Genomic DNA, 21094 nt, shown 5'->3' with positions numbered 1-21094 from the left:
TTTTTGGTTAAAAATGAAAAAAAAATCTGCTTTTCAAGAACACTTTTAATACTTTTATATAGCAAATTGAACAACCCTAATGCAAACATCTGCTTTTAAAAACTGAGAGTAGGGATGAAACTTCCAAGAGACCTATTCCTAGATCTGGCCTCAGTACTGTCTAGTTTTCAGGCCTTTCTCTTCAGCCTGTTTCTTAAGACCAAATTCTGCCACTAACTTTTTCCAACTGCACATCCTGCTTGAATTTCCAAGAGAAGATGAGGCTAATTTTTGCATTTAGAGGAAAGATAAGGGAGTAGTTTCCTGTGCATTCAAATCTTGGAGTCAGATGCCATGAATGGAAAAACCAACTTCCTTTCTTAAATAAAATAGATGGAGATTTATGAACTCTGATATTAATCAACTGCTGCAGATGTTCAAATATATTTTCAGGGGTAGCCTACTAAGCTGAATACCTGATATTAAAAAATAAAAGAAGTGTTCTTGATATAATATAAACAAGATTACAAAGGAAAGATACTTTGAAGAGGGGCTATGAAAGTGTGCCACTATTTTGAACATGTGACTTGTAGATGGGCTGTGCAATTGTGATCCAAGTTCTATCATACATAATGTGTGTTTTACTATTCACCCGTATGTCTTTCTAGTAAAACTGATGCATCTAATAGTAGCATCACAACTATATCTAATGTTAAAGGGTCAGGCTCATGCTAATCATGAAAGAAGCAAAACCAAGATGTCCACAGGCAAAGTATACATACTGAGGTATGCAGAAAAAAATACAATTGAATGTGAAAAAGATAACAAAACCAAGAATGGATGAGAACTGAGCCTCTCCAGGAAGAGGAGTGCTGAAAATCAGTCATCAGAGTGGGAGGAGAATAGGTGAAGAAGGGGAAATTAACTCATGCATGCAAATCTTGATAATTTATTTTGGAAAGGGAGATGTGATTAGTGGGTAGGATTTGCAAATAAACCTTTCCCCCTTGCACCATGATTCTTTGTGAGCCTCAGCATGGACCTCTAATATAGGCTTCCCAATCCCCAGGTCCCAGTGGGGGATCCCCCGGTTTTACAGGCTTCCCCCCGCCCTCAGCCAGCTGGCCAGCGGGGAAAGCCCCTCCCCCCACAGCCACCATATACCTCTAGATCTCTGGCAGGACCTGCAAACAGGTCCGGTTTTAAAATGTGTGTGTTCCTTTAAATTGGAGCAGGAAGCAGGAAGTACTTCATGGGGAAGGGTTAGCAACAGCAGACCTCATTAGAGTGCAGCCCCTCGTTTTGCTTTTGTTTCAGACAAGTGTGTGTGTGTGTGTGTAAAAGAGAGCAGCATAGCCCCTGTATTTTCAAGACCTCGTTTTGGACGCACCAGAGACAGTTAAGTGTGTGTGTGAGTAAGAGAGAGAGAGAAAGTGGGGGAGGGGAAGGAACTCTATTATTCCCTAAGAAGACTTATTCTCATAGGAAATAATGGAGAATTGAACTGCGGGTTTCTGGGGCTCTGGGGGGGGCTGTTTTTTGAGATAGAGGCACCAAATTTGCAGCATAGCATTCAATACATCTCCCCAAAATACCCCCAAAGTTTCAAAAGGTTTGGACTAGTGGGTCCAATTTTATAAACCCCAAAAGAAGGTGCCCCTATCCTTCATTATTTTCTATGGAGGGAAGGGATTTAAAAGATGTGTGGTGTTTTTAAATGTGATGGCCAGAACTCCCTTTGGAGTTCAGTTGTGCTTCTCACACCCTTGCTTATGGCTCCGCTCCCAATGTCTCCTGGCTCCACCCCCAAAGTCTCCTGCCTCCAACCCCAAAGTTCCCAGATATTTCTTGAATTGGACTTGGCAACCCTACTCTAATACTAAATCAGCTTGCCCTTAAACTGAACATGGAAGCAACACAATAAGACCAGCTATAAAGGAGTGGGAGGTGAGTTTTCTCACCACTTATTTACTGGTTTGTCACTTGCAAAATTGCCTCATGGTGAAATGGTGGAAACAGTGGTCCACATGCAACATTCATTTGACTTTTCTTTGTTATGTGCATTTAGTAATTATTACATTGCACTCAATGCATACTTGAGTATGCATACTTGAATATGATTTAAAGCCCACACTTATATAGATACTGGCCCTGATTATATTTTTCAAGTATTCTTGTTGTTTCTTTAGGGTTGCCAAGTCTAATTCAAGAAATATCTGAGGACTTTGGGGGTGGAGCCAGGAGACATTTGGGGCGGAGCCAGGAAAAAGGGTGTGGCAAGCATAATTGAACTCCAAACAGTTCTGGCCATCACATTTAAAGGGACAGCACACCTTTTTAAATGTCTTCCTTCCATAGAAAATAATGAAGGATAGGGGCACCTTCTTTTGGGGCTCATAGAATTGGACCCCCTGCTCCAATCGTTTTGAAACTTGGGGGTACTTTGAGGAGAGGCACTAGATACTATATTAAAAATTTGGTGCCTCTACCTCAAAAAACAGCTCCCCCAGAGACTGGGAACTATCAGGAGTCTCGCTGTTGACTCTGCTAATAGAAACTCTCTGTGTAAACAGGGAGGGATTCCAACAGAGATCAGAGCCCTTTTCTCTTTCATGAAAAATTAAACATTTTTTTCAAACTTTTGGGAACTCACACCCACACCCCCCTGGACAGTAATTAACTTCTTCCTGTTCTTTCCACAGCCCAGGTTTCCAAAAAAACAGAGTGGGATGGATTATTTTTCAAAGGAAGTGTTATTGAAACACTTCTCAGCTATGTCCTAAGAATGGGGAGGGGGGAACTGTCACAGTGTGACCTAGGAAGTGTGGGTTGAGGACATGGGCATTCATCCTGGACAGCTAGGTCCTCGGGGGGTCCTCGCAGGGTACCCAGAGGCTGCCCCATCCCCCCTTCCTCCTCCCGGCTCTGAAAGGCAAAGCCCCGCGCCCTCGGAGCAGCTGTGCGGGCGCCCACCCAGCCTCATCCCTGCACATTCCAGCCGCCTCCTCCTCGCTCGCCTGCTGGAGAGCCGGCATCATCTGCCGTCGCCTCCCCTTGCTCGCCAGGTGGACGCATGCCAGGCTGCCCTGGCTCTGGCAGCCTTGGCAAGGTAGACGATGGAGGAGGCGAGATGGCCGAGCTCAGCCACCCAAGGGAGGCCCACCCTGGTCCCGTGCGTGCCCTCCCTCCCACCTGGCACTCACCACCTGGCGCACAATCTCAGTGGCCGCCATGGCCCCTTCGCCGCCGCCTCCAGAAGCCAAGTGAGCTCCTTGGCGCCGTTTCCCCCCTTCCCCCCCCACTTCCATTTTTTTGGGGGGGCGGGGGAAGAGGGTGGAAATCCTGGGGTCCCCCGCCACGGCGGGAGGTTTGGGAAGCCTATGTTTCTTACAAATAGATGTACATACAGGATAGGCATGCATTCTATTTTCATCTCCACAGGAGGGCTTGCTGGAATTGTCTCCCTCTGCCAGTGTCATTGGTGGTTCTGGGTTTCTTGGCCAGGGGAGTAGTACTGTAGAACCACTCTGCTAATGTATGTTTTATTCTGCTGGTCATGACCCTAATAAATTAATGATTGATTAATTGTGCAGGACAACCTCTGTGGTGGTGGGGAAGCTCAAGTGTACTCATTCTGACATAGATCCAGGTGGGCAGCCATGTTGGTCTGAAGCAATAGAAGAAAGCTGGAGTCCAGTAGCACCTTTCAGACCAACAAAGTTTTATTGAGAATGTAAGCTTTTGTATGCTAAAAGCACACTTCACCAGACAATGAAATGAGGTACAGTTAGCAGTGCTACAGTTAGCTTGTGGGTAGTGATAAAGCATGCAAAATAGTATAAAGTTAGAATTCAGGGGCAAGATAGTGAAATTAACAAACTGAAAGAATAACAGTTTGGTCTGGATAGTATAAGTTGCATGAGAAATCAGCAAAATGCAATAAACTTGTCAGAACTGGAGAATGATGGTGAGAATGGCAGTAAATGTTACTCTGTTTCTCCTCAAGCATGGATTAAACTTAAAACTTCTTTTTCTCACAGATTTCCTTTCCCCAAAGATCCCTTGTATTGATGCCATAGCCCATTATAATAATGGGGCAAATCACAGCCCCCCATGCTCCCTTCAGTCATCCTCTATGGCAGGGGTGGCCAATGGTAGCTCTCCAGATGTTTTTTGCCTACAACTCCCATCAACCCCAGCCATTGGCCATGCTGGCTGGGGCTGATGGGAGTTGTAGGCAAAAAACATCTGGAGAGCTACCGTTGGCCACTCCTGCTCTAGGAACCTCTTACAGGTGCCCAGCCCCATAATGGCTCATTTAGCTGTCACCTGGAAAGGGCCTTCTCAGTTGAGGCCCCTACCATCTGGAATGCATCCTCTGATGACACCTGTGCCCTGCCTGACTTTAGTTTCCTCAGGGCATGCAAGACCGAATTGTTTAGGTTGGCCTTTGGAAGGTAATCCATATGTGGGGGGGGGGTTGTTAGTGGTATGGTGTTAGCCACATATTTTAGCATTTTGATGTTTATATTTTAAACTTCTAAGTCACCATGAGACCCTTTAGATGAGCAGTGACTAAAAAAATCCGATAAACAAATAAGCAAATAAAAATAAGGTACAGAAGTGGAAAATATTATTCTTTAAATTATCCAGTAAGAACTCCTGAGCTTTGGCTGCTCCTGGGTGCCCTCCTGCATGATGTGAATTGCCCAGGAAGAAGGGGGTGGCCCCCACCCTACCAGGGGGCACCCAATTTGGTGCCCCCAGAACTTTACCCAAGACAACCACCTTAAGTCGCCTCGTGGGCATGTCAGCCCTGTGCATTAGTATCCCTATTTTTCTTAGCATGCCCAAACACTTGCTTATCTTGTCTCAATGAGTAGGACTCCATAAAGCCTGAATTCAGAGGCCTGTGAGAATTGGAGTGGAGGGATGGAGTGAGAGCAGCAGATATTCTTCTAGAGAAAAGACAGAAGATATATAATGGTTCAACTTGTGTAGATGAGTAGAGGAATCAGCAAGGGCTGAAAGCATTGGCCTGCAAAGACTAAAAGTGGGGAAAGTTCATTAGATGAATATCCCCTTCAAAAAAAAGATATGCAGGTGTTTCCTGGGGAGATGATATTTCAGTGAAAGCATCAAGTGACATGCTTAAGCAAGCATTGATACAGAGCAGATGTTAAAGAAGAGCTGATGCTTGATGCTACTTAGATTTGGCTGAGTTGTTAACAATTAATCATCTTTTTCTGCCAAACTTCATATCTTTAAACATATATAACTGACATTAGATAGATAATTTATTTATGGCAAAAAGCCAGCATCCTAAACAAAAAAAGAATATCTATAATATGACATGATTAAAATGGATAAATATACAAAAATATTAACAGTTTGACTGCCATCTAAGCTTCAACTAAGGAAAGTCTGTAATCATTCAGTAAATGGAGTTCTTGTGATTCTGATCAGTTCTTTCAGACTGGTTTTAGTCAAGGTGATTCCCCCCCACATAGCATATTAAAAAAAAAATCACAGCCTAAACCAGCATTTAAAACAGTAAAATCATACAAAATTAAAACTGAATGACCATAAAATCATACATAATAAGACATAAAATACTGTTGTAAAACTGCAAATAGAACATGGCTGTTACACGAAACAGATTGGTAAAGGTGTTTAGCCATTTTCTGACTGAATTATAAATAAAGAATGTGTTGTGGAGTACTCTAAAATCTGTAAAATACTGGATGGAAAAATCCTGTTGGGCGTTCTTATACTTGGTTATGAGACACCAACCAAAATACAGGAGAAGGTATCAAATATGAACCAAACCCTTGTGTATTGCGTTGAAAGCAATGACATTGATCACTTACTTCCTGGCAGAAATTGCTGTTAACATATAGATTTCATTATGTGAATGTAAGTGGTGAATTTTCTCAAGCTAAAACTCTCTTATCAATGGAAACTGAGGCCCCCTCATGGGAAGCATTACATACAGGCACATACATTCAGGAAATTCTGGCAGTGAGGGTAGGCTAGCAAATGTCATCACAGTTTACAGCCCCTAAAGGCATGTGAACTAAGTCAGAGCATTGGTCCAACTGGTACAATACTGTCCAGTCTGATGGACTGTGGCTTTCCAGTGACAGAGACCTTTCTCATCTGAATGGGAAATTATCTGATTCCTTTTATCTGCTCTACACATGGACATCACCTGATGGGCAACATAGAAATCAGATTGATTATATACTCTGCAGTCAAAGATGGAGAAGCTTCTTACAGTCAGCAAAAACAAGACCTGGAGCTGACTGCGGCTCAAATCATGAGCTACTCATTGCAAAATTCAGGCTTAAACTGAAGAAAACTGGGGAAGCCATTAGGCCATTCAGGTTTGACCTTGATCACATCCCTGATGAATATACAGTGGAGGTGAAGAATAGATTTAAGGAACTAGAGTTGATAGACAGAATGCCTGAAGAACTACGAAGTTCATGACATTGTACAGAAGGCAGCAATCACACCATCCAAAAGAAAAAGAAATGCAAGAAAGCAAAGTGGCTATCTGATGAGGCTTTACAAATAGATGAGGAAAGAAGGAAAGTGAAATGCAAAGGTGGAAAGGAAAAATTCACCCAACTGAATGCAGATTTTCAGAGAACAGCAAGGAGAGATAAGGAGGCCTTCCTGAAAGAACAATGCAAAGCAATAGAAGAAAATAATAGAATGGGAAGGACAAGCGATCTCTTCAAGAAAATTGGAGAAATCAAGGGAGTGTTTCGTGCAAAGACGGCCATGATAAAGGACAAAAACCTAACAGAAGCAGAAGAGGTTAGGAAGAGGTGGCAAGAATACACAGAAGAATTAGAATTATACAAGAAGGATCTCAATGTCCTTGACAACCATGACGGTGATATCGCCGATCTTGAGCCAGACATCCCGGAGTGTGAAATCAAATGGGCCTTAGAAAGCATTACTAACAAAAAAGTGAGTGGAAATGACGGTATCCCAGTTGAGCTATTTAAAGTCCTAAAAGACGATGCTGTTAAAGTGATGCACTCATTATGTCAGCAAATTTGGAAAACGCAACAGTGGCCACAGGATTGGAAAAGGTCAGTTTATATTCCAATCCCAAAGAAGGGTAATGCCAAAGAATGTTCAAACTATCGCACCATTGCAGTCATTTCACATGCCAGCAAGGTCATGTTAAAGATCCTACAAGCTAGGCTTCAGCAGTATGTAGATTGGGAACTACTAGTTCAAACTGGGTTTCGGAGATGTAGACGAACTAGAGATCAAATTGCCAACAATCGCTGGATTATGGAGAAAGCATGAAAGTACCAGAAAAACATCTATTTCTGCTTCATTGACCATGCTAAAGCCTTTGATTGTGTGGATCACAACAAACTGTGGCAAGTCCTTAAAGAGATGGGAGTACCAGATCACTTCACATGTCTCCTGAGAAGCCTGTATAAGGGTCAAGAAGCAACTGTCAGAAAAGGATATGGAGCAACTGATTGTTTTAGAATAGGAAAAGGAGTTCAACAAGAATGTACATTGTCACCCTGCTTATTTAATTTATATACAGAGTACATCATGCGGAATGCCGGCCTGGATGAAGCAGAAGCCAAAATTAAGATTGCCAGGAAAAAACATCAACAACCTCAGCTATGCAGATGATACCATTCTAATGGCAGAAAGTGAGGAGGATCTAAAGAACCTCTTGTTGAGGGTGAAAGAGGAAAGCACAAAAGTAGGCTTGAAATTCAACATCAAAAAAACTAAGATCATAGCATTCGGCCCCATCACACCTTGGCAAATAGAAGGGGAAGATATGGAAGTAGTGACAGACTTCACATTTCTGGGATCCAAGATCACTGCAGATGGTGACTGTAGCCATGAAATTAAAATATGTTGCTGCTTGGGAGGGAGCTATGCAGTATAATAAAAAGTAGAACCAAGGCAGTATAATAAAAAGTAGAGACATCACCCTGCCAACAAAAGTCCAGATAGTCAAAGTGATGGTATTCCCAGTAGTAATGTATGGCTGTGAGAGTTGGACCATAAGGAAGACTGAGCACAGAAGAATAGATGCTTTCGAGCTGTGGTGCTGGAGAACAATCTTGAGAGTCCCTTGGACTGCAACAAGATCAAATCAGACAGTCCTAAGGGAAATCAACCCTGACTGTTCCCTGGAAGGTCAGATGCTGAAGCTGAAGCTCAAATACTTTGGCCACCAAATGAGAAGGGAACACACCAAATGAGAAGGGAACACTCCTTGGAGAAGTGTAACTAACACAAATTTGCACAGACTTCAGAAGATGGTGGAAGACAGGAGGGCCTGGCATGACTTGGTCCATGGGGTTGCAAAGAGTCAGACTCGACTGTACGACAGAAAATCAAAAAATTATCTACTTCCTTAAGTAGCATATTATCTGATTCCTTAAATAGCTCTTCTGCATGCAAATATTAATATTATATGGAAGGGGGGAAAGCATGAAAATATAGTGCCACTCTATGAACCATTTTGTCATTATTTAAGTATCCATTCATGCATGTACACATTAAGCCATATAGGAACAAATATCTATGGTAAAGTTGTTTATGGTGAGGTCCCTTGATGGGGTTGATTTTGTGGTTTTTTCTCACCCACTTGACACACTACTGAAAAGAAGTATGGTGATGCGGTGAGAAAGCACTACACAGTCAGCCCTGCCCATATTTGAGGTATTCTTACACACACACACGGTTTCATTGGAGATAATTACAGGAAACAGTATCCATGGTGTCTTGGTAGGTGTGAAGGAAACCTTAGGCTGAAATCCTATGAGCACTTCCTCTATACAGTCCAAAAAATGAAATGTGACTTACTTCTGAATAGTCCTGCTTGGAATTGCTCTCATATTGTGCAACAATGAAATGAATCGCAAATAAAGGAAACTATTCTGGTTCATTCTCAAACTTGTAAAGCCCCGGGGGAAAAGTCCCTTTAGATGCAGGGTTTTTTCACTCAAGCATGTGGTTTGAGGTGAAAGCTAAAATATTAAACACACAAGTAACAGGATCCTGGGCATATTTAGCTTACAGAAAATAGTTTTCTTGTTTTAACTCAGTTTTAGTTCTGAAAAACCAGACTATAAATTGAATGAGAGATTTGGCTTCAGTGAAAGTTTCTTTGTTTATTTTTAGTCCATATTGTTTTGCTGAATACTGTTGTTGTTTCCTTTTAGTCCAGCTCCCTTCTTTCTCTTACTACTGAAATATTTATTCTCTTAATATCTCTAAATGGTGTCTTGAGCCACATAATGTCTGGTGAAGAGGCTTGGCCACTAAAAAAAATGCAAAATCAAGATCACCTAGAACCAATTAATGTCACTTTTACTTGCTCGCATAAGAGCCAAATCCAGTGTTTGACATAGGAATTATACAGCAAGAGATACACTAGGAAAAAAAAGAAACAAATATTGTCAATGAAAGAAAAATATTCTGAATTAGGGGGCTGTTTGAAGAGCAGTAACCCTAGGGGAGCTGTGGGGCATGATCCTGCTTTAGGGAGCTGGGACTGGTTTTGACTAGCATTGACTCACACCTGCCTGCTAACATCTTTCATAAACAGTTTATTAGGAAAAAAACACATAAATAACTAATACTTGCTTATTATAAGGGAACTGTCTACAAATGTCAGTTTTATAGCATTTAGAGGTGTGGGCAATTTAGATAACAACTATTTTCCAGAAGTCCTCTTTTGTCTTTCAAAAACACTGCTTCCTACAGACATCTGAAATCAGATCCTTTCCAAACAGTAGCAGCAGCATGCCCATGCAGGATACATTGTTAGCACAAAAGCTCTGACCCCACCTTTCATTACAATATGACTGCCATTTATCTTCTTCCTGGAAGGGCTTTGTTGGGTGAGGACAGATTTCATTATGAATAGCTTGATTCACTATTTAAAACAAAACAAAGGTGGGATTTATTGAACAAAACTAGTTTGCTAATAGATAGTTGGGCTAAAGATGTAATACCATCTTCTGAAAAAGAAGAGGATATATTCAGGGGAAGATGAAATATCTTTGGGGAGAAAGATAATTTTTCACAAATGTAAGAATTTGGATGTTGCATACTTAAAATATACATCTGTTCTCTTCTAGGATTCTAAAGGAGTCAAACAACAGCTAGTATAGTGTTTCATGGAAAAGAGAAATAAGGTGGCATTCACATCTACCTAAGTGGCATGCCATGAGTACAACATCAGCATAAAGAAGCATCTGATTCATTCTGGGATCCATCACAGTCAGTCTTGCCTCTTTTCCCATTTGTCACTTAAAGGATCAAAGACCTGCTGTTTTAAAAATCTAAATAATGACTACTTTCCTTTCATTAATTTACTTTGATTCTTCTGTCCAGCAACACCATTCTATAGACTGAAAATGGCAGATGTGTGAGACATGTGAACAGCTCAAGTGTCAACCAATAGCTGATCAGACGCACAACACAGGCCTTATCAAATTTTCTTTGGCTCTACAATCCAGCCCCAAATTTTAAGAGACAAAACTATTTTTCATCTTTCAGGACTTTGTATTTTAGTGAACAAATTTTCTAATTAGTATGCTTACAAAATTTAATCCCAAAACTTCTCAATTACTTGTCTCAATTATTGTCTAAAAAGCTTCATTTAACTACATATTGGAATGAGTATGGAAAGCAACAGGCCAAATAATGAATTATTCAACCACCACTGAGTAAAGCTAAGCTGACATATAAACAAGTTATGACAAGAACTGCATGTCCATTTATTTTTATTTTGTTGGATTTTCTACAACAAAAAAATGCTCATGAGACATAAAAAAATAGTTTTGGGTTAAATCCAGCCAGCTTTTTCACTCAGATTGGGTAATTCTTCTCCTTATAGTATACTGCCCCATTCCACATTTTTACTCATATATGTCCCATGATCCCAAATATAACCCTTTTCCATCAGGAGAGAAACCAGCTGGAACCAGCCCTGTTGTCTGTTTCAAAAATTCCTCTCTTTTTAAATTTTCATTTAAAAGTACTCTTTCACAAATTCCTTTGATTTCTTTCAACCTTTTCTTCATGCATCTTTGAAAACTATTTTTCTTTCTTTCAACTTTCCTCCATTTTCTTTCAAAGACTTTTAAAAAAATATTTTACAAATGCCTTCCCCCCCCCCCAACCTACTCATAAACACTACAAGACTTAAAACTATTTCCTTGCTTTCTGGGGAGAAGGGCCTAAAACGAAGGGAGGGGGGTGTCTCCTCCTGCACACATACAAGTCTATAAGCATGCACTTTCAAAGTTTCCCACTCTCACCTCAACTACATTTGTTTACTTGCATGCAGATGCAAAGAGAAGGCAAAATTTCCTCATTTTGCCCTCTTGTTCATTTGTAGTAGTTTAGTATTGTGCTTAGAAAAGTTATTGTTTTAAATAAGGAAATAAACAAAGAACCTTGCCAAAATAAGAACCAAAAGAAGTATATTTCTCCCACCATTTTGTGCTGTGTTTTTGTTTTTCTAGGAAGATAAGCCTATGCAAAGAATAATGCATTTGCTTAGCAAACACAATGAAAAATAAACCCTCAACAACATGCACTGGCTGAATTTTGCTTCATCCCTTCAAAACAGTACTTCAGCCATTGTAATCTGACACAGAAAAATGTAAAATAAAAAAGAGAACATTTTAGAGCATACATGTATATATCTGCTGCATTTTACTTAAAAGAAACCAAATAAAGCTATTTCAGATCCAAATACATGAGCCATTGTATTGTGGTTCCTTTTGGCTTATTCTGTCAAAATTAGTTCCCCATCAGAACAACGACATTTTTGATGGGAAGTTCCTGTAGGTGGCTATGATTTCTACTGTATGGGTTTTATCAGTTAATTACTTTGTGATCAACATTGATTGGAGAAGTAAATACATATTGAAATATAAATAGATGTGGGGAGCATGCCTGGAAACTTGGGCTGTACCATTACAGCACCTCCCTGCCATTTTGTGAAAGTTTGTTTTATTTTTTTATATCTTTGGAAGCTTTGTGTTCATTGCTCTTCCATACTAAAGTCCATTAGATGTACCACAGTTCAGGTATGTTCCTTCTCAGCCATGGGATTTGTTCTTTGGAACGGCTTCTCTGTGGAGGTCAGAAGAATTTCTACTGTTACATATGTGGACTCAAGTGAAAACTTTGGGTGTGCCTGCCGGCCTCATTGGAGCCATATGGACTGAGCTTGGGGACTTGGGAACAAAGGGCAGCAGGATCCAATTGCCCCCCCAGACGAAAGGAAGAGACAGACACAAGAGTTTGGGTAACTAAAGGGCCACTTTCTTTATTTATTACATTAACACAAGGGCTATAACATAACAGGCAGCATGGCAGGGCCAGGGGATGAAATGCCCCTCCCCTGCCACATGATGGGCGAGCCACCCTGCCCCTAGGTATCGCCAAAATACATGGCTTGTACCCGGGCAGCCTAGCAAAGGTTATGCCCTGGAGTTCCAACCCCCAGCCGCATGGCTAATGGACGAATCAATCCATGCAAACCCAAGGCAGTCTGCTTCATCACTCAACTGTCCCGCATGGTCCAGGAATGATTTAGCGAGACCCCATGCCCCCAAACTGGGGTGCTACAGGTGCTCACCGAGCTGCATAATGAAAGTTTAGGCCAAAACCCAGCCACCGCGAGGCCAAGCCTCTGCCAGTTTGGTGTAGTGGTTAAGTGTGTGGACTCTTATCTGGGAGAACTGGGTTTGATTCCCCACTCCTCCACTTGCACCTGCTGGAATGGCCTTGGTTTAGCCATAGCTCTGACAGAGGTTGTCCTTGAAAGGGCAGCTGCTGTGAGAGCCCTCTCAGCCCCACCCACCTCACAGGGTGTCTGTTGTGGGGGGAGAAGATATGGGAGATTGTAAGCCACTCTGAGTCTCTAATTCAGGGAGAAGGGCGGGGTATAAATCTGCAATTCTTCTTCTTCTTCTTAGGCAGCTGTGCCCACTAAATGCCCAACACTTCCTTAAGACCAAGTTTCAAGTCCTCTAAAAAGGTGTCATTACCCTTGTCTGAAAGATGTATGCCATTGCTCCTCTATAAATCCACGCAATCAGCCCGGATCCCAGGGTGAGTAAGAAAGTGGCCCAAACCCCCCTCAAGGGCTCTTTTAAGTTCTAAATTGGCTTTGCGGCAAGCTTTCTCAATCCCCCCATTGCAGTTGATCAGTCTTGGAATGATGAATAGTAACATATACAGATCCACCAGCCAGACGAATGTCTTGGGCCATCAAGGCCCTCCTCCTGAAACGTCTTGTTTGGACTGAGCCACCAGCTCACTTACCTGGAGAGCCCCGAAGAATGCCATGAGAGAGGTGGCGTGAAAGAGCAGCGTTTCATACTCTGTCACGCACACCTGGCCCCAGACCGATCATAAATCCCTAAGAACTGCAGGGGAGAGGTGGCGTGAAAGAGCAGCGTTTCGTACTCTGACACGCACACCTGGCCCCAGACCGATCATAAATCCCTAAGAACTGCAGGGGAAATTGGTTGCCTAGGATCCCGCCTGGGCCCAACTTCTCTAGACCAACCTTCCAACATTTTCTTAATGCGAAAGTCACCAGTATTCTCCTGGAAACCCAAAGCCTTACTAGCGAAGGCCAACGCAGACAGCCGGACCTGAATAGATCGAACTGCTAATCCCCTGTGCCTTAAAGATACACTATACTGGAGTAATTGCTCCATCGGAAGGGGCCATCGCCTTTGGTAACCAACATTGCTCCTAAAACTTTTGAACTGGCATACTGCTCTGTTTTATGATTTTCTGGTACTAGGAGCAATGGCGAGACTTATTGCTCTGCCGGCCTTGACCCGCCAATCATCCATATCCCGGGGAGCATCATTATCAGAAGGAAATCTGCGTCTGGGGCCAGCTGGCGAAACCCCTGCATCGGTTTGCGGGAGAGAGCGTCAGCCACCCCATTAGCCACCCCAGGCACATGCCTGGCGAAAAATAAAACATTAAGTCTCAGGCAACGAAGAATGAAGGCCCACACCAGCCTCATCACCCTGGGGGATTTGGAAGTGAGGGAATTGATAACATGCACCACTGCTAAGTTGTCGCACCAAAAGTGGACTGTGTGGTCTGCCAACTCATTCCCTCATAACCAAACGGCTACCAAGATCGGGAAGAACTCCAAGAAAGTCAAATCTCTGTTCCACCCCGCATCTACCCATTCCTGGGGCCATTCCTCTGCGCACTAGCGTCCGCAAAAGTAAACGCCAAACCCAAGGTACCCCGCTGCTTCTGATGTAATTTGCAGCTCAGCCTCCAGCTGTAACTCAGCCCTCCAAAAGGAGACACCATTAAAGGAGGTTAAAAAAGCCTTCCATAGTAAAAGGTCCTCCCACATGCTGCATGAAATCCTGATTTGGTGATGCGGCTGGTGTAATCCAGCCATTGCATCACACAACCTCCTCAAAAAGGGGCGACCAGGAGCTACCAGCTTACATGCAAAATTTAAGTGACCCACCAACTGCTGCAGCTCCATCAAGGTCGCCTTTTGCTGCAGCAAAAACTGAGCAACCATTTCCTGCAGACCTAGAATTTTGTCCCTTGGGAAGCGTGAAGTTTGTTGGAATGAACCAAGTTCAACCCCCAGGAACATCAATCGCTGGGTAGGGCCCTCCGTCTTCTCATGGGCTAGAGGAATGCCCAGCTCCGCCGACTGCACTGCAAAGGCCACCATCAAATGGGCACACTGGCCGGAGCCTAAGGGGTCCGCAAATAGGAAGTCATCTAGATAATGCACCACATTGCTCAAACAAGCCTGGCGGTGCACCGCCCATTCTAAAAAGGAGCTAAAGCACTCCAAGGCCGCACAAGAAACGGAGCACCCCATGGGCAGGGCCCTGTCCATATAAAACCACCCTTCAAAATGAAAACCCAGCAATTCAAAATCCAAAGGGTGCACCGGTAGGAGGTGAAAGGCGGACTTTATGTTGCACTTTGCCAACTCAGTCCCTACCCTACAATGCCTTACCATCTGCACCGCTTGGTCAAAAGATGTGTACCGCACAGTACACAAATTTTCTGGTATGGCGTCATTCACCGATTCCCCATGAGGGTAAGATAAATGATGAATCAATCTGAACTCACTTGGGGCCCTTTTAGGCACCAGGCCTAACGGGGAGGCTCACAGGGGTGCAGAAAATGGGCCAATCACCCTACGCTCAGCTAATTCCTTCCCAATCTTCTGACGAACTATGTGCTTCATCCCCACAACCGATTTCAAATTATTGGCCATAAACAGCCTTCTGGGGCCCTGAAAAGGAATTCTAAACCCAAACTTAAAACCATTTAACAAATAAAGCTGATCTTCATCCCTTGGATAATCACGGAGCCACGCCTCAAGCACTGTCGCCCTTATTTGGCTGGGACCCTTTACCAAATGGCTTATCTGCGCCGCCTGGGCCCTGCTTGCGCTGACCCCGCCTGAATCTACCCCTGGAACAATTCGTGAAGGAATGAGATCCCTCGCAAAGTGGGCACTCATGTTTGTATGGGCAGTTCTTTTTACCACACACCCCCTGGGACCCAAACTCCCAATATAGCAGGCGGGGTTGAACCACCTGCCCTGCACTGCTGCGGGCACCAGAAGCTGTGGCTGTGCACTGAACAACATGTCCACTGTCTGACCTATCACCCAGGTTAGGTCGTGCTGGAGACATAACCTGCAGCCACAGCTGTGGCTGAATCTGATCCCATTGAAGGGCCAGGTTCAAAGCCGCCCTCATTCTGAACTCCTCATCATATTGAAGCCAGGCCAGGCCGGTAAAGCTAGTATAGTTTTTGTAAATGATGTCGAAATACTGAAAAAGGGACGTGGCCCTCCAAGGCTGTGACCTGGCAATAATTCTGGCATAAATAATGAACCCGGGCACCCAGTTCACCCATGTCCTGTCAACTTTCCGCTTCTTTATTTCTCCTTTTCCCTATCATCCAAATCCTCTTTATCCTTTTTCTCCAGCTCCCTATAGAGCAGAGAGAATAGGTCCACGAATTCCCCTTTCAGTATCTTATCCTTGATGGCCGGCAACAAGTGATCCCCAAGAGGCAAGGCCAGAGCACCAAAAGGTAAAGCCTTAGCTAGCACAGAAGAGTATGATGGACCCCAAGGATAACCTATAGGGTGCCACGGACGCTCCCGGGAACTGGCTGGGCAGGCCTCCCCAAGGACCCCAAGGGTTAGCCAGGTTAAAGCCCCAAGCCCAAGGCTGGGAATTATTAAAAGCTGCAGGCTGGCTATTGGCAACCGGCCCGAAGGTGGCTGACTGCCCCCACAGCCCCCAGGGCCAAGCTGTGGTAGTGTGTTGTGCAAACTCACCCCTATCCAACTGCAACCTCTGCAAAGCATCTGCATTGGGCACCTCCACTGGAAGAGGCGACATACCCTCCATTTTGTCCGTGGAAGACCTGATTTCAAGGGAAGACAATGATTAAGGATTTCTTCCTGGAAGCACTTCTTAGCAGCCTGCTTGTCTGCCTTGGAAGTCAGGCCCGTTACACCCAATACGACTGGCTGCCTACTACTCAACCCCTCCAAACGGCTATTCGGGCTAACACAGACTGCTTGAAAATGCCATCCTCCTCATCAGACGATGAAGGCAAAGGTGCTGACCGCTTAGGAACAGGCTGCTGCGGTCTCGGTTCAGGGTACTTGCCCTTGGATTTGCCATGTCCCTTAGGCATGATAATGTGCCCAATAACAATGACCAGCCTGTCTACTGCCCTCACTGATGTGGCCCCGCCCTCCCACAGTCGCCTTCCGCCACCTCCCCGCAGCCGCTGATACTTTCCGGCAGCTGCCGCCTTCCCACCACCTACCCACAGCAGCTGCCACCATCCTGCTACCTTCTTGCTGCCCTCCTGCAGCAGCCGCCACCTTCTGCTGCCTCTCTGCAGCCGCTGCTGCCTTCCCAAAGCTGCAGCCGCCTTCTCGTCACCTTCCCGCAGCTGCTGCTGCCTTTCCGCAGCCACCTTCCACCATCTCCCCGCAGCTGCTGCTGCCTTCCTGCCGCCTTCCTGCATCCACCTTCTCGCTGCCTTCCTGCCACCTTCCTGCAGCTGCAGCCACCTTCCCACAGCCACCTCCTCCCTGCAGCCGCTGCTGCCTTCCTGCAGCTGCCACCGCCCTCAGCTGCCGCCACCTTCCCACCATCTCCCTGCAGCTGCTGCTGTCTTCCTGCAGCAGCCACCACCTTCTGCCGCCTCCCCGCAGCTGCTGCTGCCTTCCCACATCAGCCGCTGCCTTCTGCCACCTCCCCGCAGCTGCTGCTGCCTCCCTGCTCCCTTCCCACATCAGCCGCTGCCTTCTGCCACCACACCACAGCTGCTGCTGCCTTCCCGCCACCTTTCTGAAGCTGCTGCTGCCTTCGTGCCACCTCCCCACAGCTGCCTCTGTCTTCCTGCCACCTTCTGCTGCCTCTCTGCAGCTGTTGCTACCTTCCCGCCGCCTTCCCTCAGCTGCCACCGCCTTCCACCACCTCCCCGCAGGTGCTGCTTCCTTCCTGCTGCCTTCCCGCGGCCTTCCAAAGCTGCCACCACCTTCCTGCCACCTCCCCACAGCTGCCTCTGTCTTCCCGCCGCCTTTTGCTGCCTCCCTGCAGCTGCTGCTGCCTTCCTGCTGCCGCCACTGCCTTTTGCCACCTTCCCACAGGTGCTGCTGCCTTCCCACACCAGCTGCTGCCTTCCACCGCCTCCCCGCAGCAGCTGCTGCCTTCTCGCCACCTTCCCACAGCCACTGCTGCCTTCCCGCCATCTCTCCACAGCTGCCTCTGTCTTCTTGCCACCTTCTGCTGCCTCCTCACAGATGCTACTGCCTTCTTGCCGCCTTCCTGCAGCCACCATTGTCTTCCCGCGGTCGCCTTCCGCCTCCCCCCACCCCCAAACACACTTCAGCTTTAGCGCAGGGCCTGCCTCTGCTACTGAGAGAGAGAGAGACAACTTGCAAACCAGTCTGACTCACAGAAACAAAACGGACTCTTTCTTGCTGAACTGACTGGAGGCTCTGGAGCAGCCATCGCAGAGAAGCACTGCACACAAAATCTGGAGAGAAACTTTGCTGGGCTTCTCAAGGCACTCCCAGACAACTTGCTCTTTCTGCTGCCTCTTTCCCTTCCCCATCCCCAGGGAACAAAGGAAAGTTGTTGTTTCCTGCCCCCCCCCATTTGCACTTGATAGAGCGGAGGCAGACAAAGAGCAAAGGGAACTTTAAAAAAAATCTGTTCTCTGGTACTGACAGAGGCAGCCTGCAAGTTTCCGAGGGGGGTGGGGAAGCAAGCTCCCAATGCAGGAAGCTTTGCAGTGTTTTGCCAGCCCAGTCCATATCTCTCCCTGTCCTATTGCTCTCTATGAGAGCCAGTGTTGGCTGGCCTGGCTCTGCTAGATGCAGAAGACGGACTGAGGAGCTGCTGAAGGGCAGGTGAGCCTGACGGAGCCAACTTGCCTGGCTGGTTTTCCTATTTGTTTTGCTGCAGGCGTTTTGAATTTCTGCTTCTGGAGGGTGGGGGGTGGAAGTGTCCTGTGCCCACTGCCCACCGCTCAACCAGAGCCCAGAGGGAGTTTTGCAAGGGCTTCCCTTTCCTCCCCACCTGACTCGGCCAAAAGTGCCTTGTAAGCCCAGCAAGCGCAGAAGCGGTTTTCTCAACCAAAAGTAGGTTTCCCTGGGGCTGGGCTGGCAGATGGGGAGGAGGCAGGGCAGGCAGACAAAGAAGGAAACAAGGGGGAGGGGTCAGGTGAAGAGGGAAGCCAATGAACAGCAAAGCAGCAATAAGGGAAGCGAGGGGGGGAGGGAGAAGGCGGGCGGACAAAGGGGTAAGAGATGGGGAGGAGGCGAGGCAGGAAGCAGAGGGGAAGGGGCTGATGGAGGAAGAGGCAAACTAGCTGCGGGGGGTGGGGGGGAAACTGGGGTGGGGGGAAAGCTGGCTCTGGAGCTTCAAAGACATGGGGGCCCATAGGCAAGTGCCTCATTTGCCTAATTGTTAATCCGGCCCTGTGTCCACTACACCACACTGGCTTTCAGAATGCACAGAATTACTCCACATAACCAGGTGTATATCCCCAGCTTGGATCATGCTCACTTTCCCTAGCAGTTTTGCATCTTAAGGGAATGCTGGTTATAGTGGGCAAGCAGTCTGGTAAGGAAGTTAGTCTGCCTTTATCAATTTTCTTCTTAGCTAACTCTTTTAAGTGTTTGAAGAAGCCTTGAACTGGGAAGTTCTAGAACCATTTTGAAATATCTTCCCATGTGTGAAGCAATAACATAACCCTCCCACAACACTTTTGCCAATGTACATTGTCAGGATATTAGTTCCATCTTTAAATATAATCACGAGTGAATGACATTTTCAGCAATCTCACCACAGTGTTGGTTTGTATTTACCATTTCTCATGAAGCTCCAAAAACTGAATTGCTCCCCAAGGACGGAATAAAGAGTCAGACACAGAGTATTGGTATAAAATTGGGCCACTTTATTCAATATTCTAATAAACAGCAAGGGTACCCCACCAGCGGCCTGGCCAGGGCTAGGGGTCACCGCGACCGCTCCCCTGCCATTAACGGGCGAGAGACCCAGCCCCCCAGTCGGAGTTGAGTGTTATTCAGCTCCCTCCGGGCAGGCCCAGCAGGGAGGCACGCACCAGAGGGCCCAAAGCCAGACGCACGTCTCGCCAGAAAAGCACCCTCTAGCTGAGCCTCCCAGACAGTCTGCATTTTCCAAACCTGGGTCTTCAAACCCGAAGGCTGATCATGCCAGACCCCAAATTCCCCAAAAGGAGGATGCTTCACAGTCCTCCCCTAGCCGCATAGTGCCCTAAACCTCAAAAACCTGCCACTAAAGTGACCGCCTATTTAACAGCGCCTCCCGATAGCCAAATCCTCAATCCACTGCATTGCTATGTAGGGTAGGCAAAAAACGCACCCCAGCCACTGCCAATCAGCCAAGGTGTAAAAAATTGCTACCCGGCTCCTCCAAGGAGGCAACCAGCAAATTGCCCACATAACATGCAGGGCGGGCGGGAGGGCCGATCATCTGCCAAGACGAAGGAGCCGAAGAGGAGTTAGACTGTCAGATCTCGCCTTTTTCTCTGCACGCCAAAACGGGCACTCCTTGACTCTTCCCATCCAGGGAAGCAAACTCTGCTCATGCAGCCTAGCAGCTACGCTGCAGTCTGCAAGCATAAGAATCTCTTGCTGGTTTATAAACTAAACAGAAGCAGTTGTATGTGGGTCTCAGTAATTAAGCCTCATTTTAAAACTTGTGTTATACATCCAGCTGTCAACTTGTTAGCACTGGGCATATCTAGAAATGGTAGTTTGTGTTCCTGTCTTGCAATTCTCAGCTCATACAGACCCATGGCTGTCATAGTAGCCAAGTAAAATTGAGCCACACCAAATGAGAAGGTGACTGCTTAGAAACCGATGCCCTCCTTCTTTCCCTGGAACCACTAGCCTTAGGGATCTCAGCACCAGACTTGAAAGGAGTTCTCAGCTCAAGGACTACACATTCAGACATGGCTGCTATTTGTAAAGAAACCTGCATTCTTTTCTGTGAACAGGAACTTTTGCTGCATTGGTGGCTAGAGAAGCCATGGAGATTCAGGGAGCAACCCTCACTGTATGTATTTTGCATTCAAGGGATAAATTAATTATTTCACCTTATGACCTATCAGTAATTGTCTTGTGGTATGGTGCATTAATATGCAATGTCATGTCATTGAGCAACTGCTGCCCCATACAATTACTTAACACCTGTTAGAAAATGGTTGTTGAAAGCTACTATTTTGATGTGCAATACATTTTTACTGGGACCAACTATCACAAATCAGTGACAACTGTTTGATTTCTATGGAACTCTTCATCAGCCTGGGTGTTCAGATAAAAGGGAAGAGGAGAAGGGGGGGGGGGGTAGAAATTCAGTCCATGATGGAAAAGCCCCCAGTCTGCAGTGTGTAGAGTCTTAAAATGGAATTCAGGATGTGTTGTGAACTAAATTGGATTAGGTGATCAAGTGTAAAGCAGCTTTGAGGATGTACAAAAATTGTTGGG

General features: G+C 45.7%; 1 protein-coding gene across 1 annotated transcript in view; it reads left to right on the top strand.

Annotated features, from left to right (window-relative positions):
* CD200 (CD200 molecule) overlaps positions 1–10316 on the top strand; it is a 54062-nt gene extending 43746 nt beyond the window's left edge. Inside the window, exon 10 of the mRNA XM_060235289.1 lies at positions 10125–10316. Coding sequence (XP_060091272.1) covers positions 10125–10132 — 8 coding nt within the window. The 3' untranslated portion in view covers positions 10133–10316. The remainder of the gene's footprint in view (positions 1–10124) is intronic.
* Positions 10317–21094: the final 10778 nt, after the last annotated feature.

Source organism: Heteronotia binoei, chromosome 3, assembly GCF_032191835.1.
Source record: "Heteronotia binoei isolate CCM8104 ecotype False Entrance Well chromosome 3, APGP_CSIRO_Hbin_v1, whole genome shotgun sequence".
NCBI classification, from domain to species: domain Eukaryota; kingdom Metazoa; phylum Chordata; class Lepidosauria; order Squamata; family Gekkonidae; genus Heteronotia; species Heteronotia binoei.
Note: the sequence above shows the minus strand (reverse complement) of the source record. Positions and strands in the feature narration are given on the sequence as shown.